General features: G+C 39.1%; 1 protein-coding gene across 1 annotated transcript in view; it reads right to left on the minus strand.

Moving 5' to 3' along the window:
• Positions 1 to 26,304, minus strand: part of mbf1 (multiprotein bridging factor 1) — a 40,319-nt gene extending 14,015 nt beyond the window's left edge. The window contains exons 1-2 of the mRNA XM_070086912.1: positions 26,126 to 26,304; positions 6,378 to 6,429 (exon numbers count right to left, since the gene is read on the minus strand). Of these exons, the coding sequence (XP_069943013.1) occupies positions 6,378 to 6,429; positions 26,126 to 26,203 (130 nt within the window). The 5' untranslated portion in view covers positions 26,204 to 26,304. The remainder of the gene's footprint in view (positions 1 to 6,377; positions 6,430 to 26,125) is intronic.
• Between the last annotated feature and the right edge of the window lie 367 nt (positions 26,305 to 26,671).

Below are 26,671 nucleotides of genomic sequence, written 5' to 3' on the forward strand. Positions count from 1 at the left end.
ACATTGAATTTTTGTAAAGGTTTAGTCGGACACGGGGAATGTCATAGAGACGTTTGTGTCTGGTGTTATGCCTGTGGGTTCTGTCACAACTATCAAGAAAGCATTTTAGGTCAAGGTTAATATTGGAATTCAAGGTTCTGTAGATGTAGATTGCACAGTATTAAGTGTGGATGTACTGAACAGGGAGTAAGTTTAGATCTATGAAGAGTGGGGGTGTGTGTAGCCAAGGATGGGATTTAGTGATTATTCTTACTGAAGCTTTTTGTTGGGTTATTATTGGCTTTAGGTGTGTTGCTGCAGCTGATCCCCAAGCACAAATAGCATAGGCGAGGTATGGATAAATAAGTGAGTGGTATAATGTGAGAAGGGCATTTTGCGGCACGTAGTATCGTATCTTGGAGAGGATCCCAACCGTTTTGGATACTTTTTTGGTTATGTGTTGGATATGGGTGCTGAAATTCAGGTTGTTGTAGAGGTATAGGCCTAGAAATTTGCCCTCATTATGTCTGGCAATTAGAGTGTTGTCGATCTTAATGTTAATTTGCGCAACTCCTGCTCTGCTACCAAACATAATATAGTAGGTTTTGTCAGTGTTAAGCGTAAGTTTATTGGCTGTCATCCAAGTCGATATTTTGATCAGCTCCTCATTAACAATGGTGTTGAGGGTGGCAAGATTAGGGTGAGAGATGACATAAGTTGTGTCGTCAGCAAAGAGAATGGGGTTCAGGTGTTGGGATACGTTTGGAAGATCATTGATGTATATGAGGAAGAGCAGGGGACCAAGGACACTTCCCTGCGCAACTCCAGTATCAAGTGGCCGTGTTGTTGATGCTGTGTCTTTAATGGTGACATACTGATACCTATTAGTAAGGTAAGATTTGAAATATGCAAGCACATGGCCTCTTATACCATAATGGTCAAGTTTGTGGAGTAGGATGCCGTGGTCTGTGTCAAAAGCTTTTCTTAGGTCAATAAAAATTCCTAGTGGATATTCCTTATTTTCCAATGCTGTGTAAAGCAGATCTAGCATTTTTATAATTGCATCATTAGTGCTTTTATTTTTTCTGAATCCAAATTGGCAGGGGTTGAGTATGTTTTGTGCCGTTATAAATGAATATAGTCTCCTGTGCACGAGTTTCTCAAAGATTTTGGATAGCAATGATAAGTTTGATATTGGCCTATAGTTGTTTAAATCTGTAGGTCACCACCTTTATGTATTGGTGTAACCCTTGCTGTCTTGAGTAGTTTCGGGAAGGTGCTAGTTTCTAGTGACTTGTTAAAAAGTAATGAAATAGCATGCGAAAGGACATGGGCCGCTCTCTTGTACAATAATGATGGGACATGAGACAGATTCCCCGAGTTATTTTTAAGTGACTTTATAATCTCGGTGGCTTCCGTGGGTTCAGTTGGTACAAGATAGAAGGAATTTGGGAAATTCCCATCTAGGTAGGCACATTGCCTCACATCTAGGTCCAAAATTTACTGCTTACAGTACATTTGAGGGAGCTGTGCTCAAAACATAGATCTACACAAGTGAAAGGGATTAACATGAAAGGCTCAAATCAGAGCACATCCAAAATTATCACTGAAATTTTACCTATTTAGAGCAATGACTACATAATAATGCAACTGGCTGGCTGAGCACTTGATTTTGCAAAATGCATAGTACCATTCTTCTGGTCTATAAACCTATGGCCAATTGTATTAGCCCATTCCATAATTCTGTCAATGGAAGCCTGCAGATGGCAACATGCCACTTCAGAGGATGCTGGTAAATGAGATATGACGAGATCATCTCCATAGACATCAGCCTCAGTAACATCAACCAACCTCTTACTATTAACCCTTTCAGGGTCGAGAGGTCCTCTCCTAAACTTGTTCTCAGGGTCGAAAAATTTTTGGAAAAAAAAAAAAAATTATTTTTCTTATGAAATGATGGAGAATCTTTTCCCGATCATAATGACACCAAAAGTATGAAATTTGATGGAAATCTTACAGAATTATGCTCTCGCGAAGTTAGCGGTCTCGCCGATGTTTACACATCGGCAATTTTGCCCAATTTAAGCCCTATTTTCGGCCAATTCCTGTGTACTAGTCGACAAAGATCATATTTATTTTGCTAGAACTCCATTTTTTTTATCAAATGCGTACAAGAAACCACCCATTTACCAATTTCAACTATCCAATAAAGTCATTAGAAATTGGCAATTTTGACAATTTCACACAAATTTCAGAAGATGCCAATTTCCAAATAGGGTCCAGAATAAACAAGACAGACATTCCTTGCACTAAAATAACAAATTCTCTGTTCGTTAGTCATGTCCCCAGGCCCCTCTTATATTTCTTTTGCTTTCCACTTTGAATTTTTATTCTTACAAAAAACCAGAAGATTTACTGTTATGCAGACTACTGCATTAGTGTAGAAATGGTATAAATAATATCAGCGCACTTGTGAAAGAATATTAGACTCGCCAGTTGATGTGTGTTGGACGCTTGGCATGATTTGTTTACTTTTGAACTTGGGTAAAAATCGAACATTTCTGCTACTTTGAGCTCAATTTCAATTTCTGTAATATGTCTTCCATTCTATAAAATGAGACCAGGAAAACTAGAATACAACCATAAATACCATACGAAAATACAGTGCAAAGTCACTGTTGTAATCCAAAAACACTGTCAAAGTTTTTTTTTCTCATTACGCACTGTGTGCTGCAGGATTTTTTTTATACTGCGCACAGTGACCACATAGACCCATTCTTTCATATGTAGGCCTACCAGCTTTCACTCTCACTAGATTTGAAGGCGCTAGAATTTAGGCGTTATAGTACGTCAATAACCCTGGTGCGTAAGCCGTACTAGTATGTCGAAAACCCTGAAAGGGTTAATGGGGACCAGAACAAAGTGATATCCTGAACACTTCCCTGCAGGCTTTCCTCCTGGGCAAATTCCCAGAAAATAATGTACATGATTACTTTTACTACCGTCCTGCCAATTGAGTGTAAAACGAAAACCTGTAATTGTTTTACATGATGGTAGGATTGCTGGTGTCCATTTTTCTGTCTCATAAACATGCAAGATTTCAGGTACGCCTTGCTACTTCTACTTACACTTAGGTCACACTACACATACATGTACAAGCATATATATACACACCCCTCTGGGTTTTCTTCTATTTTCTTACCAGTTCTTGTTTATTTTGTCTTACCTCCATGGGGAAGTGGAACAGAATTCTTCCTCTGTAAGCCATGCGTGTTGTAAGAGGCGACTAAAATGCCAGGAGCAAGGGGCTAGTAACCCCTTCTCCTGTATATATATTACTAAATGTAAAAGGAGAAACTTTTGTTTTTCCTTTTAGGCCAACCCGCCTCGGTGGGATACAGCCGGTGTGTTGAAAGAAAGAAAGATTACTTTTAATTCCATGTTATGTAAATACTGCTGGAAAAATAAAATGCACCCATTTTGTACTGTATCTCTGATATCACACTTACTTCAGGTCAAAAAAACAACCATTACATGGCAGCAGCTGCAAAATTCAGTTTAGATATCACTACAGATGCCCCAAGGAGACTAGAGTACTGTTGATGAAGCTTATTAATGTGACCCATTCCAGGGAGAGCAAAGTATACTTTTGTACAAGACTGTTTACTATTCTCTCCAGTATTGCATGAAGATAACTGGCCAAGGAAGTGAGTTAATATTCAGACAATGAAGAACTCGCCAGACTCGAGAATCATGAGAACAGACCAAATCTACCCGAGCACAATGTGAGAACGTTATTATACAGCCCCAGCAATAGAGTCTTTTGCTCTTGCTAAGCAGCTCATAAGAGGTCTCTTCCGAATAGCTCACATTGTACACTGGGAAACTTTCCCTCTGCCAGCACCAGAAACTTGACATTAAACTATAACTATCAACTCCGGATAAGATATCTTTGGAAATGTGTTTGCCATTCCTGAGGGGTTCTAATGCACAAGATATGGCAAAGTACTTGGGAATAATTGCTGGCAAGCTTCCAAAGTTTATTCAACTCTAGCAGGGGCATTGGAATTCATACCCTCTACATACTGGTACCTTACCCAGGTTGTTCATTTGGCTTTCTTAAAAACTCTCATGTTAAGTGCTGATACTAGATTATAAATCATCTTGTTTAACAAGTAGTTTTTCATATAGCAATGCTTCTTTATTCCCCCTAAAAAAAAGTCATATCACCTACACGTCAGAAAACTTGCAAGGCTCACAATCAACCCATGCCTTAGCTGTGAAAGTCATCCAATCCTTTTCCTCCATTTTCTAACAGGGAGGGCAAACATGGTTGAGGATCCAGCATTTCAGTAATGGAGGGAAATGACCACTGCCATACAGGTTTGAACAATCATCCAACAGAAGTCTTAATATGAAACAGAACTGGAACATGTCCCAGTATGGATGTTGTTAGGTAGAGGTTTTCATTAAAAATGCTGACATCAGCTAATGACAACAGACATATCAGTAAGCTAGTGTATAGCACACTGCCCCACAAACAGAGATGAGAGCATCACCTGGCAGAACAAAATATACAATAAATCCTTAAGGTTCAGACAATGAGGCACCTAGTCTGAAAGGAAATACTGTAAAAGGAACAATTATAGTTAGATCCACCTGCAAGTACATCTTGATAGCAATGACTTACAAGGCAGTACACACATTACAAATACTCAGTAACAAAAGTTTGCCCTTGGAGAGGAAGATTTGCTGTTCTGCTTCTATGAGATGAGTGTGCCATGCATGTTTCCTGAGAGGAACTATGGAAGGCATGCTCCTTGGAAGAAGTATGTGAAGAGGGCAAGTGATGTTCCTTTGAGGGAGATTGACAGATGCCCTTTAGTGAATTTACTTCTGGTTGATATGCTGCCATTCCTCAAACACAGACCTCTCCTCTTGCTGAAACATGAAACAAGATACCTGCAAGACCATGACATCAGATCAGACAATCATAGTCACATCTCAATACGACTAAAGCATATTTAAATCTTAGGCCAACAGAAAATAATTTCTCTCCTGACTTGTGTGACAGTAATCCACCTTGGAATGAATGCCAGTGTAAGCTAATGCTTGCATTCCTGATTCCTTCCAATTAGAAAAAACTGCTGGCTGTCTTATCCTACAGTGTCAACACAAACTAAATTGTGTAATTAGGACCCCATGTAACTCCAGATTTTGCTATAATTTGATAAATTTCCTGCAGATTACTGTTTTTGATGAGCATTATGAACTCGAGAAGAAATCTGATGACTGATTTGGAGCAATGAGGTCCAACCAATTTTTCAGCAACATTCATGAAACCAATGCAATTGTCCTAATAAAAGTGATCATTGTATAAACAAATCCCTGAGGCTTTCAAAGTAAACCATGAAATTTAAATTAATTTTAGCTCATCTCAGCAGAAATAGTGAATTTCCTTCCCCAGAAATATGAGAAAATGCAGCTGTAATCCTGTAGAGCTGACCATCAAGCTCAGTTGAGCCTTAGCTCATACTGAACCTAAAATTTTTACCCAGTATATTCATGAAGTGCTAAACCTGTATGGATCATACAGAGCCTGGGAAATGGGAGGTAATCAGGTTTGATGTGATGAAGATGAAAGCAGCTCTAATTTCTCCATCAAGAGCCCTTCACCAGTATCACTCAATAAAAATTAACTGTGGTTATCTGACACTTATCAGTATTCCCATTAAGGACATTGTTAATTTACTTAATAAGCAATAAAAAATCTAAAATTTTTATACACTAAAACAATTTCAAATTTAACAAGAAACTTACTATCGCACTTTATTTACACAGATGAAAAATGAAAAATGAGCAACCTTCATAATGGATCCTACAATATGACAAGATACAGCCTCTCCTCACTTAGCAACGTACTTGTTTACCGACCACTTGGACTTACGACCAGCTCTCCAACCAATACGCAAACCTAAGTAATGTATGCTAAGCCTGATTTCCTCTATTCAGTTTATTACAGTATACAGCACACTTACTGTACAAATATTTAAAAATATACTAAAAATTTTATAAATGGTGCTAAGGTGACATTAAAAAAATATCTAATGATGTTGACACAAACCCACTACACACTCCTCACTTAACGACCAATTCACTTACTGACCTACTCTTAGGAACAGAACCCTGTTAAGTGAGGAGAGGCTGTATACAGTTATACTTATTACTGAATATTAAGATGCTTTTCTTAACTGGTAATGAGTAAGAATACCATTAACTTTATACAGCAATGCAAATATTCTTGAGAAAATGCAGGTAAATACAATTAAAATACAGAAGGATTTAAGTTTCTTAAGGAAAAAATAAAGGTGGATAAATCAAGAAACACAAATACTTGCATTTCGAGCTGGTTTCTATTTGAACTCCGCTTCGTCTTGCTTGGTTCACGGCCTTAAAAAAGAAATTTAGAGTTAATACCTGAGGAATATAAATAAAGTAAATGACAGATATAATAAGGAACAGTATTTGTAATAAACTAATTAGTATTATTATATAGTATTCAAAACACTGTGCTAAGCCTATTGACAAGTAGTGGGGGTGTCAAGGTAGGAACTGCAGAAATAGGAGTTAGTGTGGATACAGAACTGAAGCCCAAGTTGGTGCAATAGGTTAGTTTCTATTAAAGTCTGAGTCCATTTTGTGGCTTTTTCTAATACAATTTGTTCTCTAACATGGATCAACTTTGCTGTCAATGGTATACAAGATAGGTGCGAAGGGAATGAAAACAGTCCAAGAAAGAACACCTTGAAGGAGATTAGTAATTTGCACATAACTGACCGAGCAGCAGAGTCTGTGTATTTATTAACCTGAACATTCATGTGTTCAGGAAAAAAGAAAAAACTTCTCTGGGCTTGCTAGAAATGAGAATTATTTTTGTATATAAAGAACAATGGGATGTTGCCAGATGTCTGCAATGTGTGTGATAGCAATGAGTGTTGCATATACAGTAGCTATGAAAATGCTGGCCCAACTCTAGTAATTGTCCTTGTAATGTTCTATCTGAAAAACAATCACAAATCCTTGTCTGCCTGGGGATCTGGAACCATCAGTGTACACTATTATAATATGAAAATGTAATTTAGTGTTCAAGAGTGAGCAAGCATAAATTTGTAATATACATGCGAGACTTCAGGCATGGTGTAGGGGAAGAACAAATGAGGCACACAGGCCATCACCACTTAATTTTGCACATATTTAGCAAACCACACCTGTTGCACAGCAATAAATAAATGATTATGCATAGTTAAGTCTTAGTATAAAACTAAGAAGAAACTAAAGAATATCTAACAAATAAAGGTGCAGAAAAAATGGCAGTGATGTCTTGTATTGTTAAAATAATGTGCATTCATAATTTCTGATATTTAAATTTGTGCCGATTTACTTGTACTAATACAGTGGACCCCCGCATACCGTTGGCATCACATACCGTTTATTCCGCATACCGCTCACTTTAATCGCAAAAATTTTGCCTCGCATACCGCTCAAAAACCCGCTCACCGCTGTTCGTCCGAGACGCGTCCAATGTGCGCCTTAGCCAGCCTCACATGTTCCGCCGGTGGCATTGTTTACCAGCCAGCCTCCGCGGTAGCATCCAAGCATACAATCGTAACATTTCGTATTATTACAGTGTTTTTGGTGATTTTATCTGGAAAATAAGTGACCATGGGCCCCAAGAAAGCTTCTATTGCCAACCCTACAGCAATAAGGGTGAGAATTACTATAGAGATGAAGAAAAAGATCATTGATAAGTATGAAAGTGGAGTGCGTGTCTCCGAGCTGGCCAGGTTGTATAATGAACCCCAATCAACCATCGCTACTATTGGTGGTACAGCTGCTGCTGCACTGTCAGCTGCTGCTGCTGTTGTAGCATCGTCTGCTGCTGCTGCTGCTGTAGCATCGTCTGCTGCTGCTGTAGCATCGTCTGCTGCTGCTGTAGCATCGTCCGCTGCTGCTGTAGCACTGTTGTTGGTGTGGCTTATTGAGAATATACCAAGAAACAATTAACCCCAGAGGATTTGCCACCCAGGATAACCCAAAAAAGTCAGTGTCATCGAAGACTGTCTAACTTATTTCCATTGGGGTCCTTAATCTTGTCTCCCAGGATGCAACCCACACCAGTCAACTAACACCCAGGTGAACAGGAAAAAATGCCTGGAACTAGTGCTCATATTGGTGAATTTAAAGCCAGCAAAGGTTGGTTTGAGAAATTTAAGAATCGTAGTGACATACACAGTGTGATAAGGCCTGTTCTGGAAGAAAATGCCAAACAGGACCTAGAGTACTCAGGAGGAAAAGGCACTCCCAGGACACAGTGTCTCATCAGTCATTGCTGCATCTTCAATAAAGGTAAGTGTCATTTATTCTTCATTTAGTAGACTAGTACATGCACAATATATACTGTGCATGTACTACTCTACTATTGTGCATGTATCCTTCTCTTTGTGTGTAGGAAAATGTATATTTCATGAGGTAAAAATTTTTTTTTCATACTTTTGGGTGTCTTGCACGGATTAATTTGATTTCCATTATTTCTTATGGGGAAAATTCATTCGCATACCGATTATTTCGCATACCAATGAGCCCTCTTGCACGGATTAAAATCGGTATGCGGGGGTCCACTGTATTACTAAGGGTAGACAATAAGATGACATCTACTATATATACTGTATGGCAATGTAAAATTAAAACTGTGGAAAATACTGTATATATTTTCAGGAAATACGGTAATTTATAAGTAAATAGATGCCCTATATTGTATTTTTAAAAGAAGTATTTTATCGAAAATGGGAAACCTGCGGCTGGGGAGGACAGTCGCCATTGTTTTTTGAATGTGTTACAAGCACGTTAATGTGAGGTGTATAATTTTCGTGCTCTAGAGGTAAAATTGGGTTGACACCTCTCAAATAGGAGGCGAAATTGTTGGATGTGCATTCCTGCATAACTTGAGATATCAGGCGACTGGACAAGACAGCTCCAGGAACCTCAGATAAGTCTTATGTAGTAACCTGGCCAGTGTTATTTTCATAGATAGACAGTGAGGTTTTCTGAGTATGATACACATTAATCTCCAGTCAAATTGGTGAGTGATATTAAGATATTTTCCTTCTGTTATATGTGTGTATATATAATCCTTTTTTTAATTTTAATATAGTCCACAAATTTATATATTTACCAGTATTCCTGGAGATGTATAATTCATTTAATTAATAGGTCCAGAGCAACTTGTGGATATGACAGTGGTAGGTATCGAAGGGGGACATTTTTTGCGATCTACGTGTCCCAAATTCCTGCTTGTCTAACTGATAAATAATAATTACCTGTTCATTTACTGTTATGTATATAATGATACATTCAGATAAATCAATTTTCCACATTTAATTTGCCCGTTGGTCCTTCTTGAACCGGAGGTAATTAGTGAAGTCATTAATTAGTTAATTACTTAATAATTTTGATAAGCTAAGCTCAAGAGTGGCTAAAGACTAATATTAATGTGTATAATATTAATTTTGCTATGCCAAATTCTGGCAAGGATTTATATTAATTTGTATAATAATTTTGATAAGCCAAGTCTGGCTAAAGGTTTGTTTGTATTAATGTACATTTGAAGTTTATATTATTTTCTTACATGTAATTGCTAAGCTCAAGTAGCTGGGATTTATTCAAAGGTAAGTTGTATCAGTGTTGTAAGTTGTAATCAGTGTTATTAATTAAGTTGAATTTAAGACATTGCATCATGGCTGAAAATGAGGAAATTAATATAGAAGACAAACATATGGAATATAGAGCAAAGAAAGCATCACTGCAAGCTAGAAAGGGTCATGTAACCAAGGCATATAATAAATGTTTGGAATTAATGAATCAAGAAACTGTGAATACTGATGATTTAAAATTGTATTTAGATGCTTTAGGTAATAGATATGATTCATACAAATTATATTACAACAAATATGAAGGAGATTTGTTAGTAAACTGTGTAGATGAGACTGAAGTAGATCTCATGATTAATCAGTATTATGAATTAGAAGAAAAGATTCTTTCTTGTAAAAGTCAGGCTTTGAATAAATTAAAATGTGTAAACCAGGCAGTTAATCAGTCTGCTCCAACAAATAAGATGTCTTTGCCAAAACTCCCAGAATTATGTTTTTTTTTTTTTTTTTCTTCAACAAGTCGGTCGTCTCCCACCGAGGCAGGGTGACCCAAAAAAGAAAGAAAATCCCCAAAAAGAAAATACTTTCATCATCATTCAACACTTTCACCACACTCACACATTATCACTGCTTTTGCAGAGGTGCTCAGAATACAACAGTTTAGAAGCATATACGTATAAAGATACACAACATACCCCTCCAAACTGCCAATATCCCAAACCCCTCCTTTAAAGTGCAGGCATTGTACTTCCCATTTCCAGGACTCAAGTCCGACTATATGAAAATAACCGGTTTCCCTGAATCCCTTCACTAAATATTACCCTGCTCACACTCCAACAGATCGTCAGGTCCCAAGTATCATTCGTCTCCATTCACTCCTATCTAACACGCTCATGCACGCTTGCTGGAAGTCCAAGCCCCTCGCCCACAAAACCTCCTTTACCCCCTCTTTCCAACCCTTTCGAGGACGACCCCTACCCCTCTTTCCTTCCCCTATAGATTTATATGCTTTCCATGTCATTCTACTTTGATCCATTCTCTCTAAATGACCAAACCACCTCAACAACCCCTCTTCTGCCCTCTGACTAATGCTTTTATTAACTCCACACCTTCTCCTAATTTCCACACTCCGAATTTTCTGCATAATATTTACACCACACATTGCCCTTAGACAGGACATCTCCACTGCCTCCAACCGTCTCCTTGCTGCTGCATTTACCACCCAAGCTTCACATCCATATAAGAGTGTTGGTACTACTATACTTTCATACATTCCCTTCTTTGCCTCCATAGATAACGTTTTTTGACTCCACATATACCTCAACGCACCACTCACCTTTTTTCCCTCATCAATTCTATGATTAACCTCATCCTTCATAAATCCATCCGCCGACACGTCAACTCCCAAGTATCTGAAAACATTCACTTCTTCCATACTCCTCCTCCCCAATTTGATATCCATTTTTTCTTTATCTAAATCATTTGATACCCTCATCACCTTACACTTTTCTATGTTCACTTTCAACTTTCTACCTTTACACACATTCTCAAACTCATCCACTAACCTTTGCAATTTTTCTTTAGAATCTCCCATAAGCACAGTATCATCAGCAAAAAGTAACTGTGTCAATTCCCATTTTGAATTTGATTCCCCATAATTTAATCCCACCCCTCTCCCGAACACCCTAGCATTTACTTCCTTTACAACCCCATCTATAAATATATTAAACAACCATGGTGACATTACACATCCCTGTCTAAGACCTACTTTTACCGGGAAGTATTCTCCCTCTCTTCTACACACCCTAACCTGAGCCTCACTATCCTCATAAAAGCTCTTTACAGCATTTAGTAACTTACCACCTATTCCATAAACTTGCAACATCTGCCACATTGCTCCTCTATCCACTCTATCATATGCCTTTTCTAAATCCATAAATGCAATAAAAACTTCCCTACCTTTATCTAAATACTGTTCACATATATGCTTCAATGTAAACACTTGATCTACACATCCCCTACCCACTCTGAAGCCTCCTTGCTCATCCGCAATTCTACATTCTGTCTTACCTCTAATTCTTTCAATTATAACTCTACCGTATACTTTTCCTGGTATACTCAGTAAACTTATTCCTCTATAATTTTTACAATCTCTTTTGTCCCCTTTCCCTTCATATAAAGGGACTATACATGCTCTCTGCCAATCCCTAGGTACCTTCCCCTCTTTCATACATTTATTAAACAAAAGTACCAACCACTCCAACACTATATCCCCCCCTGCTTTTAACATTTCTGTCATTATCCCATCAGTTCCAGCTGCTTTACCCCCTTTCATTCTATGTAATGCCTCACGTACCTCCACCACACTTACATTCTGCTCTTCTTCACTCCTAAAAGATGGTATACCTCCCTGGCCAGTGCATGAAATTACCGCCTCCCTTTCTTCCTCAACATTTAAAAGTTCCTCAAAATATTCTCGCCATCTACCTAATACCTCCCTCTCCCCATCTACTAACTCCCCTACTCTGTTTTTAACGGACAAATCCATACTTTCCCTAGGCTTTCTTAACTTGTTTAACTCACTCCAAAATTTTTTCTTATTTTCATTAAAATTTCTTGACAGTGCCTCTCCCACTCTTTCATCTGCTCTCCTTTTGCACTCTCTCACCACTCTCTTCACCTTTCTTTTACTCTCCATATACTCTGCTCTTCTTATAACACTTCTGCTTTGTAAAAACCTCTCGTAAGAATTATGTTTACCTATATTTAATCCTGGTGAAAATTGGGAGGAGTTTTGGTCAATTTTTAAAGCAGCTGTGCATGACAGGAGTGACCTAGCCTGTGTAACTAAATTATTTAACCTCAAAGGACAGATAAGAGGGGATGCTCACATACTCATACAAGCCTTTCCCAATGTATATGACTCTTACAAGGAAGCAGTTGACTTGTTGAAAGTCACTTATGGAAATACAGAACAAAGTAGGTTGGATCTAGTGAATAACATTGTTAATTTAAAATCTCCAGATCACACTTACAAAGGTTTACAGCAGTTTAGAGTTAAATTGGAGAGCACTCTCAAAACTTCAAGTAATAAATATAATCTGAAGGAATCAGACTGGTTATTGAGTGCCATGGTACAGAATAAATTAAACTATAAAACACTTGAATAGATCTCGAACAAATATCACAAGGGTTATTTTGGTCTGGAGGAAATAAGACTAGGTCTACAAGAATTAATTGTGCAGTTGCAGACCAGCCAACTAACTCATTTTAACCCCTTGACTGTTGCAACCCCCAATCCTGAGGTGTCTCCGGGTGTCACAAAATTAAAAAAAAAAAAAAAAAAAATATTTTCTTATGAAATGATAGAGAATCTTTTCCCGATTGTAATGACACCAAAAAAACGAAATTTGATGGAAAACTGACGGAATTATGGTCTCGGCGATATTTACAAATCGGCGATTTCGCCCACTTTGAGCCCTATTTTCGGCTAATTCCGTTGTTCCAGTCGACCAAACTCATAGCTATTTCTTTAGAACTCCATTTTTCTATCGATTGAGTACAAGAAACTGCCCATTTACCGATGTCAACTACCCAATAATGTGGTCAGAAATTTGCAATTTGGCCAATTTCATGAAAATTAAAAAATATGACAATTTCAAAATAAGGTCCAGAATGAACAATGCAGACATTCCTGGCTCTAAAATAACATTTTCTTTATTTATCAGTCACGTCTCCAGGCCCCTCTGATATTACTCTTGCTTTCTATTTTGAATTTTTATTCAAACAAAAAATAGAAGACTTACTATTATGCAGACTACTGCAATACTGTAATTATTGTATAAATAACATCAACCCATTCATGACTGCATATTAGAATGGCTAGTTGGACATTTATTGGACAATGACATCATTTGTTTACTTTTGAACATTGGCAAAAATCAAACATTTCCTCTACTTTGAGTTCCATTTCCAGGTTCTTTTTATAGTAAAATCAATCAAAACCACCTCTATTTCTATAATATGTTTTCCATTCTATCAAATGAGACCAAGAAAATGAGAATACAACCATAAATACTATACGAAAATAGACCACAAAGTTGGCATTTTAATTAAAAAAAAACGGTCGGAGTTTTTTTTTCTCATTATGCACTGCGTGCTCCAGGATTTTTTTTATATGGTGCACACTGACCACACAGGCCCATTCTCTCACATGTGGGCCTACCAGCTTTCTCCTGCTTGATTTGAAGCCGCTAGAATTTATGAGTATATATACGTCAAACACGGTACCTCGTAAGACGTATATATACAGCCGCGGCAGTCAAAGGGTTAAAGATGCAACACATTATAACTCTGAGGTATCTGTCAAGTTTCACAAAGGGAAAAATTATCCCAATGGTAATAATCAAATTTCATTTCCTAAAAAGAGTTGGATAGGTGCATATCAAGTAGCAGGAATCAGAAATAATGATTCTCCACAAAGTAAGAAGAATAAGTACCCTCCTAAGAGTAGCCCACTAAATAAGAAACCAGTCAAGGAAAAGAGGTTGTCTCTTCTGCAAGGGTACTCATTTTTCTAAGAATTGCATTGCATACAATTCATGGAATGATAAAGTTGAAAGATTGGAGGAACTTGACAGATGTATCAGGTGTTTAGGTAATCACAATGTAAAGCACTGTTATGTCAAATTAAACTTCTGTTATCAATGCCACAAAGGAAGACACCATATAGTCATGTGTAAGGGTCTATATGATAATGTTGATAATAATGATAATGTTGACAATCCTGACACAACAGTAGCTAATGTAAAAATTGCTGCTAATGTTAATGATGGTTTTGCTGAAGTAGCCTTACCTGTGTTACAGGTAAAAATTGATGATAAAAGGCATAAATCAAAAAATGTAAATGCATTATTGGACCAGGGATCCCAGCGTACGTTCATAAAACGTAACTGTCTTGATGGTATGAAAGTACAGATGGGAGATCCCACAACTTTAAAATTATCTGGTTTTCTCTCGGATAAAAGGTCTCAATTGTATGACACTGTTTATGTAACTGTCAGGTTGGGCAACGAGAAAAAACGTGTTAATGCAGTACGTAATTGTAGATAGACTTCCAGAGAAAATAACTACAGTAGGGCTTAGTAAACCTACAGAAAGGCTTTCACATAATGTAAATTTAGCACCTTCAGGTGTAAGTGATGATTCTGTAGGCCCAATAAATATTTTGATAGGTAGTGACTATTATGCCTCCTTTGTAAAGGGTATGGTAAAGAAATGTGGTGTCACCCTTTTGAAGACTGCAGGAGGCCATGTAATGTATGGTAGGATTCCTCGTAATAATAATTCATGACTAGAGGAAACTACAAATACCATAATTGTGTGTCTTACTCATGAAATCGTACCCCAGTATAATTCTTCCATAGAGGATGGTGTTGAGCCAGTGCATAAATTGTGGGAATTAGACAGCATTGGAATAAATGTAAATGAAGAAAGTCCAGACGATTCTTTTACTCAGGAGCAATACCTGAGAGATGTAAAATTTGAATCTGGACAATACTGGGTGCGACTTCCGTGGAGACTGAACCATCCAGAATTGCCCACTAATTACAGAATGGCATATGGACAGTTAAAGGCTCAGCTCCGCGAACTGAGTAAGACACCAAAATTGTTAACTGCCTATAATGATACAATTGCTGAGCAGTTAATTAATAAATTTATAGAAGAGGTACCTCCTGAGAAAGCCAAAACTTATGGTCACTATTTGCCACATCACGGAGTGAAGAAGGATTCTAAGACCACTCCTTTGAGGATTGTGTTTAATTGCAGTGCCAGGAGTAACAAAAATGTACCTAGTTTAAATGACTGTTTGATGACAGGTCCGTCGTTGACGGAAAAATTAGGAGATATCTCATTAAATTTCAGAGTGAAGCATTATGCCTTTACGGCTGACATAAGTAAAGCTTTCCTAAGAGTGGGTTTACAAGAGGCTGACCGGGATTGTACCCGCTTCTTATGGCCTGAGAATCCTAGTGACCCACTTAGCCCTCTGAAAACCTTTCGCTTTAGGAGCGTATTATTTGGTGCTACATCCAGTCCGTTTGTGGCATGCAAAGAGTACGTAACCTTTATTCGGCGCATGGACACACCCTCATTTACAGGCTATCTCCCCCAACCAGCGAACCAGGTTGCTAAGAGTTGATGATGGGGCCCCATCGTTCAACTAGTGACCAGGTTCTAGCCAATAAGAAGGTGGGATTGACAATCGCAGAGGTTATGTGGATACCGCTCTCCTGTCTGCCCTTGTCATTCCCATTCTAGAGCTGGTTGAAGCACGGTCTGCTATCTTGTGGCTTCTATTTCTGCCTTGCTTACCGTGGAGTGCACTATATTTATCACTGTACATAGTGTACATATTGCTGTTCTAAATTGGTGAAGGATAATATAAGTCTAAACTTTTTCTACTGTGTTTATTTGCTCCCATTACACCTGGGATAACAGGCCATTTGAAATCCTAGGTTGTAATATGGGGGCCTGTCCGGGAGCTGGACTTAGAGAAACGGTTGAGCTTAGGGTGAAGCTTGTAGCAGGAACATTGTGTAGCTTGCTGTTTCGCTTCGCTTTACAAATTTTGCGTGTCAGTTGCTTATGATCAGCCTTGCTATTGGGTGATCGTTCAACAGCTCGCTACTAGCTTGTTCAGTGTGCTCGCTTCGCTACGGTCAATCTTGTGTGCAGTCGGCTTTGCTTGTATGCGTATTCTGCAATCGTACTGTGCATAGCTAAGCGTGTTCTGCAAATTAACGTGTTACGTTGGGGTATTCGTACTGTGCATAGCGAATAACTTATGCCACCTAGACGAGTCAGACGCCTGGTGTCGGCATATACTTTGCATAACCTACCTAAATTGTCCCTACAGCGTTGTTGGCAAATTGCTCGTTCCATTGGCATTCCCTATAAACGCACTCTCACAGCTGCGCAACTGCGTTCACTTATTGCTGACATACTTATTGAAGAAGAGATGGCACATCAAACTCCTCCCTCTACGGGAGCTAGGGAAAAAACTCTTATGTTCTCGCATGAGGAAGATGATACACCTACGGAGCAAAATGGTCAGTATGGTGCAGCTGGGTTGTCTCGAGATGAATCAGCGTCGTTGGCACTTGAGCTGGCAAAAATCACGCTGGAGCAAACTAGGGAACAGAGAGCATTCGCAAGGGAAGAATTTGATAGGGAAAGAGAAAGGAGGCAGTTTTCACATTCTGTAAACGATTTCAGTTTACAAAAAGCAGTACAGCTTGTTCCCCGCTTCAATGAGGCCGAACCAGAGCAATTTTTCGAAAGCTTCGAAAATCAGGCTCGAGCCTTGAGGTGGCCGGAACAGCACTGGGCAGCGTTGGTTCATACAGCATTATTGGGTAAGGCACAGGAATTTACGTCGGTATTAACTGACGCTGAATTCTCTGATTATCAAGTAGTGAAGACCACAGTGTTGGGAGCATATACATGTATCCCAGCTAAATATCGTAAGACCTTCAAATTGAACAGGCGGCAGCTTGGTCAATCCCTGGTGGACTTTGTGAGACAGCAAACCAAAACTTTTACCAGCTGGTATAAAGCGAGTGGTGTCTCTAACTTTGAGGAGCTGGTGCAGCTTATTCTGATTGATAACCTGCTGGAGTCTGTGGGACCAGAGGTTCGTGTCTTTCTGCAGGATCGTGACTTAACCACTGCATTGGAGGCGGCCAGGTTGGCTGATACCTTCGAAACGAACCGCTCCTTGTCCGAGCGGTCCCGTCTCTCTTTTCAACAGTCTGGCGTGAGCAGAGATCGACAACATTGGAGAATGAAGTGCCAGCCGGAGGGAGAGCGTCTACGTCATCCAACCAAGTCACCTGGTGAGCCACGCTTCTCAACATATGGTCCCCCTGCGGAGAGGCAAACTACTTATGGAGCATCTCGACAACAATATCCAGAGAGGCACCAGCCAGAACGACACCACTTGCAACGTCATCAGGGAGTAAAGGGCAAGCCTGTCGTCTGCTTCAGGTGCAATAAAGTAGGTCACATCAGTTCCAACTGCCCCCAAAAACCTCAACCCATTGGGAAAATCTCTAATATCCCTAGTAACATGTCCCCTAGAGAAGTAGAAAAAGGTATGGCCCCTTATTATTGCGAAAGTCTTATTTCCCTTCAGGAAAACTCAGAACCAACTAAAGTAAATACCTTTAGAGATACTGGAGCCTATTGCTCACTTGTCAGAGAAGGAATATTACCCCTTTCAGATAATACTTCCTTGAATTCCTCAGTTTTATTGGAAGCCTATGGAGGAGCTATATATTCAGTTCCTTTGCATAAAATTTATGTACAGTGCAAATATTACACTGGGTACTTGACTGTAGGTATCTCAAAAGGATTTCCCATGAAAAATGCCATGTTATTACTGGGTAATAACATTACTACTGTTACTTCGTGTCCTGAACCTATAATGATTAATGCTTCTCCAGTGTTGGCCATAACTCGGGCAACTTCCCAAGGGTTGTCTGGAGAGAATGTTGACCTATCCTTGGACGACTCCGATCTCGGAATAGCCACATTGTTTTACGAGGAAAACTGGCCAGAGCCTCGTAGATCAAGTGAACAGACCCCGATCAAGCCTTCCTATTCCCAGGTTGCAGGATTGCCAGATGTCTCTGTTTCCATGCCCGAGGGACTGTCCTTCCGGGAGGAACAACGAAAGGACCCTTCTTTAAAATTCGCTTTTCAGGCAGCCATGGGTAAATCCTCTTGGGGTCATCCAGTCAAGTATGAAGTTAAAAATGATTATTTGGTCTGCACTGAGACTGGTAAGGAGATAGAGGGCCGGCAATTATACGACAGGTTAGTGGTTCCAACCAAGTATAGACCTCAGATATTAAATATAGCTCATAATACGTCATCAGGAGGTCACTTAGGAATTACAAAAACCTTGTATAGAATCACAAAAGAATTTTATTGGCCAAAATTAAAGAAAAATGTGAAGAATCATATTAGGTGTTGCCGAGAATGTCAGCAAGTTGGAAAACCTGGACATTCCATTAAACCTGCACCTCTCCAACCCATACCTGCTGATGGAGAACCTTTTGCAGATTTAATTATAGATTGTGTAGGTCCACTACCTAAGTCAAAGTCTGGAAATCAGTATTTATTTACAATTATGGATAAAGTAACCAGATATCCTGAAGCGATCCCAATGCGTAGTATCAATACTAAAGCTATTCTCAAAGCTTTAACAAAATTCATTTCTTGTTTTGGCATTCCTAAAACTATACAAAGTGATCAAGGTACTAACTTCACTGCCAAAGCATTTAGGGAAGTATTAACTAGGTTAGGGATAATTCACAACTTATCCACTGCCTATCATCCTCAGTCCCAAGGCGCCTTGGAAAGATTCCACCAGACATTAAAAACAATGATGAGAAGTTTTTGCATGCACTTTCCTACAGACTGGGATGAATCTCTACCTTTGTTGCTGTTCTCAGTACGAGAGACGGTGCAAGAGTCTACAGGGTATAGTCCGTTTGAGCTGATCTTTGGGCACAATGTACGAGGTCCTCTTCGGGTGCTCAAAGAAGGATGGATGGGAGAAGACGTAAGCTCAGCACTCTACAACCCGTCTTCAAGGTTGCAGGTGGCACGTGAGTTGGCCACGGCTAACCTAAAGATAGCTCAAAGTAAGATGAAACAGAGGTATGACAAAAGTGCACAATTCCGCTCCTTCCATCCAGGAGACAAGGTGTTGGTGCAGGAACCTATACCTGGCCACACCTTGAAAGCTAGATATACGGGACCTATGCAGATTGTAAGTAGATTATCTGATTTAAATTATGTGGTAGCTCCCATTGATAAGACCTCAAAAACAAAAACTTACCACATTAATCAAATCAAGGCCTTTCATACACCAGATAAAGTCCCAGTAATGACTATCCTCTACCTCTGAGGACGAATCTGACTCTTTGCACTCTATCTCTGAAATTAATACTAAACTTTCAAATTCTGTCCTCCTCAAGGATCCTAGCCCGTTAATGGATGGATTATCTGAAATACAAGCAACCAATTTAACTGAGCTTCTACAGTCATATCCTAATATTTTTTCGGATGTGCCGAAAAAATGTACGTTAGGTTACCATGATGTAGATGTGGGAAAATCTAAACCAATTAAACTCTCCCCCTACAGAGCTAATCCTGAAAAGCAAAGGCTACTTCAGCAGGAAGTAGACTTCTTGTTAGAACATGGTTTAGTGGAGGAGTCATCTAGTCCATGGGCTTCACCGTGCATCCTAGTAAAAAAGGCTGATGGAGGGTTTCGTATGTGCACAGACTACCGTAAAGTGAACGAGGTCACAATCACAGATGCTTACCCTCTTCCTCGTCTGGATGACGTAATTGACTTTGTGGGTAAGGCTACTTTTGTGTCCAAATTAGATCTCCTTAAAGGTTACTATCAGGTACCTTTGACAGATAAGGCGAAGGAAATCTCTGCCTTCGTGATTCCAGGAGGTCATTATCAGTATACAGTTACCCCCTTCGGAATGAAAAATTCCCCCTCTTCATTCCAGAAACTCATCCATCAGGCTATTAAAGGACTTGAAGGCACGGCAGCATACCTAGATGATATTGTTGTGGTGTCTGATACTTGGGATCAACACCTACTTAGACTTAAAGCTCTGTTTGAGACCTTTAAGAATTCCCAATTAACAGTTAATTTATCTAAATCTTCCTTTGGCCAGGCCACTATCACTTTTCTAGGCCATGAAGTAGGTAGTGGTAATGTTGCACCTAAACTTGCTAAAGTTCTTTCGATTAAAGATTATCCAGTTCCTCATGATAGGAAATCTCTTCAACGTTTCCTAGGCATGATAGGATTTTACAGAAGATTCTGTAAGAATTTCTCAGATATTGTAGCCCCTCTTACCTCTCTTACCAGTCATAAAGTTCCCTTTAATTGGACGTCAGATTGTAACACTGCTTTTAATAAAGCAAAAAGATTATTGTGCTCTGCACCCATTCTCCTGTCTCCAGACTTCTCCAAACCTTTTTCATTACAGGTTGATGCTTGTGAGTCTGGGGTTGGGGCGGTACTATTACAAATCGGGAACAAGGAGCTGCAGCCAATCGCATACTTTTCAGCTAAGTTCCAGCCACATCAGAGAGCTTACTCTACCATTGAAAAAGAAGCCCTCGCGCTGGTAATGGCTTTGAAGCATTTCGATGTTTATGTGGGCCAGACATCGCAGGTGGTCACAGTCTACAGTGATCACAACCCGTTAGTCTATCTCCAAGCCATGAAGAATCACAACACAAGGCTTATGCGTTGGACGCTCAGGCTGCAGCCCTACAACCTAAAAATAAATTATATTGCCGGCAAAGAAAATGTGTTGGCAGACTCTTTGTCAAGAGTCTAGTTTAATATTTTATTTAGGTTAGGATGTATTTGTGGTAACCCCCCTTTCAAGCTCTTTTTTTTATCCCCTGATGTGGGGGTTTTTTTTAGTGAGGGGATACGGGCTACCGTCCGCTTGTATCTTGGACCTATGTTGGCCTATCTGACTGCTGTCTCACTCTGAGTTTAGGGTTTGGCTTTTGGTCACTAGGAAAGCTGAGCTCTATCTAAGAGTTGGATGGTGGAGAGGATAGGCGGTCCCATTATTTGGTGCCATGGCGGCACGGTTACCACTGGGAGGTGGCAGCCTAATCCTGAGCCTTCTCGGGGGTGGGGGTGTGGCATGCAAAGAGTACGTAACCTTTATTCGGCGCATGGACACACCCTCATTTACAGGCTATCTCCCCCAACCAGCGAACCAGGTTGCTAAGAGTTGATGATGGGGCCCCATCGTTCAACTAGTGACCAGGTTCTAGCCAATAAGAAGGTGGGATTGACAATCGCAGAGGTTATGTGGATACCGCTCTCCTGTCTGCCCTTGTCATTCCCATTCTAGAGCTGGTTGAAGCACGGTCTGCTATCTTGTGGCTTCTATTTCTGTCTTGCTTACCGTGGAGTGCACTATATTTATCACTGTACATAGTGTACATATTGCTGTTCTAAATTGGTGAAGGATAATATAAGTCTAAACTTTTTCTACTGTGTTTATTTGCTCCCATTACACCTGGGATAACAGGCCATTTGAAATCCTAGGTTGTAATACCGTTCCTACTTCAAGCGACGATAAATGCACACCTTAAACGTATGGGAAGTCCACTGAGTAAAGTAATGAGCAAACAATTTTATGTGGACAATTTCCTGGGTGTGACATCAACTGAAGAGGAACTGTTAATTACTTATGGAGAGGCTAATAAAATAATGCAAAGTGCAAATATGCCTCTGAAGGAATGGAATAGTAATTCGTCCAAATTAAAGGACAAAATAAGTAAGGATTACCCTGGAGATGAAGTGCCAAAATGTAGTAATGTATTGGGTTTAACTTGGGATACTGAGAGAGATTTGTTAATGTTAAAACCTAATAATTAGAGTATGCCCAGTAAATTAACTAAGAGTGTCTTGCTTGCTGAAGTTTTCAAATGTTTTGATCCACTAGGTTTAGTGTCAACCCTTACTATAAGAGGGAAATTATTAATTCAGGAAGCATGGAAACTTAAATGTGCTTGGGATGAAATTCTACCTGAGGAATTCATTAACAGGTGGGATGAATTAATTGGTGATTATGAGAAAATTCCAATGTTGGAGTTCCCACGCCAGGTGGGCAATCCAAATGGGAAAAATGTACTCCACATTTTTTGTGATACTTCAAAATTGGCATATGGAGCAGTTGCTTACCTTCAATGTAATAGTGTTATTTCTCTTGTTATGTCTAAGGCTAAAGTGTCTCCAATTAAATCACGTACTTTGCCTCAGTTGGAATTAACAGTCATTTATGTAGGTGTCAAATTAGCTAATTAGATAAGAAATAAGTTGCAGGAGATAAATATTAGCGACACTGTAATTTGGTCTGATAATGAGGTATCCTTACAATGAATTCGTAATGGAAACAGTAAAATTGTTTATGTACAAAACAGAGTCGCTGAAATTAATCAGACGCAAGAGAAGTATAATAGTTTGGGTCAGCATATGTTAACCTTTAATCATATACCTGGTGAGGAGAATCCAGCTGATTTCTTGTCTCGAGGTTTACCTTATGCTAAATTTGTAAATGCTGTATCATGGTTTAAAGGACAGAGCTGGTTGGTAAATAAAGCTAATTGACCTGTATAAAAGGCGTATATTACTCCTGTTGAAATTACTGTGACCACCGCTCCAATAGTTTGTCCTTCCTTAGACATTGATATAAATAGGTATTCTTCTTTACCCAAACTAATCAATGTAACTAAGTTGGTGTTTAAATTTCTAAACAAGATGAATATTTCATTTAAGTTTTCACATCCTCTTGAATATTGGACAAAGAGGGTACAAGAAGAAATCTATGGAAATGAGATGAAATTGATGATGGAAAGAAAAATTGTGAAAGGTTCCATAATAGAGAAATTGGGGCTGTATTTAGAGAACAATGTAATTAGGTGCAGAGGTAGGTTACAAAATGCTGAATTGGGTGATTATGCTAAACACCCTATCTTACTGCCCAAAGCTCATCATCTAACAAATTTAATTGTTCTAAATGACCATAAAAATGTAATGAATTGTTGGGTACAAGATACCTTATTAGGGAAACTTTCTGGATTCCACAAGGACGGCAGAGTGTAGAAAGGGTGATTAAATCTTGTGTAATATGTCGCCGTGTGGATGCCAGATCCTATATGCACCCAGGTCCTCCACCATTGCCAAATGAGCAATTTGAGTCGTTTAGCAACGAACTCCGCCGGGAATGTCCAATTTTAGCAGCATGTGGAAAATACTGTATATATTTTCCGGAAATACGGTAATTTGCTGGATAGGTAGATTCCCTATACATGTATTGTATTTTCGAAGAAATTGGTCAAAAGAAGTATTTTGATCGAAAATGGGAAACCTGCGGCTGGGGAGGACAGTCAATTGCCATTGCTTTTTGAATGTGTTACAAGCACGTTAATGTGAGGTGTATAATTTTCGTGCTCTAGAGGTAAAATTGGGTTGACACCTCTCAAATAGGAGGCGAAATTGTTGGATGTGCATTCCTGCATAACTTGAGATATCAGGCGACTGGACAAGACAGCTCCAGGAACCTCAGATAAGTCTTATGTAGTAACCTGGCCAGTGTTATTTTCATAGATAGACAGTGAGGTTTTCTGAGTATGATACACATTAATCTCCAGTCAAATTGGTGAGTGATATTAAGATATTTTCCTTCTGTTATATAAATGTGTGTATATATAATCCTTTTTTTTATTTTAATATACAGTCCACAAATTTATATATTTACCAGTATTCCTGGAGATGTATAATTCATTTAATTAATAGGTCCAGAGCAACTTGTGGATATGACAGTGGTAGGTATCGAAGGGGGACATTTTTTGCGACCTACGTGTCCCAAATTCCTACTTGTCTAACTGATAAATAATAATTATCTGTTCATTTACTGTTATGTATATAATGATACATTCAGATAAATGCAATTTTCCACAAAAACATTGTACATATATATCTATATAAAATAAAAAAATCTTTGTGTAACTATATATGCCTGTGTAAAAATTACAGTAAATATCATATGTACTTTATTCTCAGGTCCCACTTCAGCAATTTTTAACCAAATCTGAAATTGATGTGCTTGTGCACTTGAGATAGTTTTTGTGCAATATAAAATCCTAAAAATAACCTAGTATAATCCAACCAAACCCAATGTAACCCAACTGAACCCAAGGTAACCCAACTGAACCCAATGTAACCCAGCCAAACCCAACATAACCAAACCGAACCCAACGTAACCCAACCTAACATAATATTATATTTAATGCCAAGAGTGAAAGCATGTGATATTGCATCGAGGAAGTAATGAAAGATAGCGAGGTGGTGGTGATAAGAGTGTATCCAGCAGCCAACCAAAAAGCTGGGTCACTGGTTCATGGTATCATGCAACTGTATTCCTAGATAACCATTTCAAAACAACTATGTTTCCTGTGGTATGGACAGCCAATGTTATTATTCAGTCACTGTCTGACTTTTTTGGGTTATCCTAGGTTCTCTACATGTATGCTGCTATGTATGATAATCTATATATATACATGAATAAACTTATTACTTATTATATGAAATATTAATAGGGTTTTGCATCATGCGGCTCGACTCCTGAGAGTAAAATCATGGCAATGATTTCAATAAATAACAATTCTCACAACTGTTTTTCTTGTTATGGAGATGACCAATTGTAAAGTATACTGTGTAGTGTTGACAGGGATGTGACCCAGGAATGAAGTACATATTGACCAAAAATAAAACAACATAACTGTGTCAAGTGGTTCAGTTGACAGTACGCTCGACTCACCTAGTGAATGTGTGTGGTTCGATCCCCCCCTCATGGAAGGTTCCTTGATGTTGGTGAGGGGCTCTTGATTTAGGGAATTGGAACTGTGCTCCAGTTCCCTGAATTAAGCCTGAATGCCTTCCACATCCCCCCCCCCGGGCACTTCATAATCCTACGGGTTTAGCGCTTCCCCTTTGATTATAATAATAATAATGTGGTTCGATCCCTGGCAGAGATGAAAACATTAGGCATGTTTCCTTACATCTGCTGTCCCTGTTTACCTAGCAGTAAGTAGGTACCTGTGTGCTTGTTAGACTGCTGTGGGTCACATCTTGGGACACATTAAGCACCCCCAATGGAAATTACAGTCAGTCCCCGTTGATCCACTGGTTTTATTGGGTTATCCTGGGTGGCTAACCTTCCCCCCGTTTAAAATCCCAAAAATCTTATCTTGAGCCCATAAAAGAGTCACAGCCTGCCTGTGTTATCCTAGGATAGATTCTGTATACAAAAAATCATTATAAAAGCTTAAACTTAAGTATGAAATAAGTTTATCCAGGTTTATCTGACTAGTTTAGTTTTTTTGCAACTGCTTTACATAGATATAGGAATAAATTACCGTGGATAACCTAATAAGACAAAGTAACATATTTCCGCTGGAACTTTGAGATTCTCACACAGTCTGACTTTACTAGGTTATTTTAAGTTACATTATGCATAATTTACTACAGAAAGCCATTATAAAACGTGCTAAATAACCATAAAGACTAAATATAAATTTATATAGTGGAGAGTGAGACAAGACAACCTGCTACATTAACCTAGCACAGCCTAGCACCCCTAGCTCATGTCCAGCTGGTGCCTCGGAGAAGCCAGCTGGTGGCACTAGAACCACTGGTGCCCCTGGGGAGCCAGGTGGTACAGCTCTAGCCCTCACAACAACAACAGCAGCAGCAGCCAGCACCTCACACATTATTCCAGCTGTACAACAGTGTTACACCTCACTACCTGCTCGCTCTTCAGCTGTGAAGACTTCTGAGGCTTCTTGCGCAGCACTGTCACTGTGTCCCAGTCACTGTCCGTCATACTGCCAGTATTTTAGTGCGAATCTTCTGGAAGTGATGGGTTATAGCAGCACAATCTGCGTGTGTGTGTGTGTGTATGTGTGTGTGTGTCAGTCTGCTGCTGCTGCTGCTGCTGCTGCTGCTGCAGGTTTCTCTCTTCATTTATGCTCTACTACGCCTCTCCTCTCACTTTCAGAACTCTTCTAATATATTTATTAAATGCATTGGTGTCTGGGTAATCAATATTACGACTTTGTACAATAATTAATATTCTAAAATTAGACTAACGTTTTCTATAATATATTTTGGTGACTAGAAAGAACGAAATATGGGAAAACTTGGGTAACTATTCTCTTTTAGTAAGTTTTTTGGGGGGATAATAATAAATTTATTTCTTTAAAACATATGGGGTTATTACAATAGATAATACATGCAAAATACAATGAATGAGTTAATCAGTATATGTACACCGAGTCACATGGGTAGCCCA

This window comes from Cherax quadricarinatus, chromosome 20, assembly GCF_038502225.1.
Source record: "Cherax quadricarinatus isolate ZL_2023a chromosome 20, ASM3850222v1, whole genome shotgun sequence".
NCBI lineage: Eukaryota > Metazoa > Arthropoda > Malacostraca > Decapoda > Parastacidae > Cherax > Cherax quadricarinatus.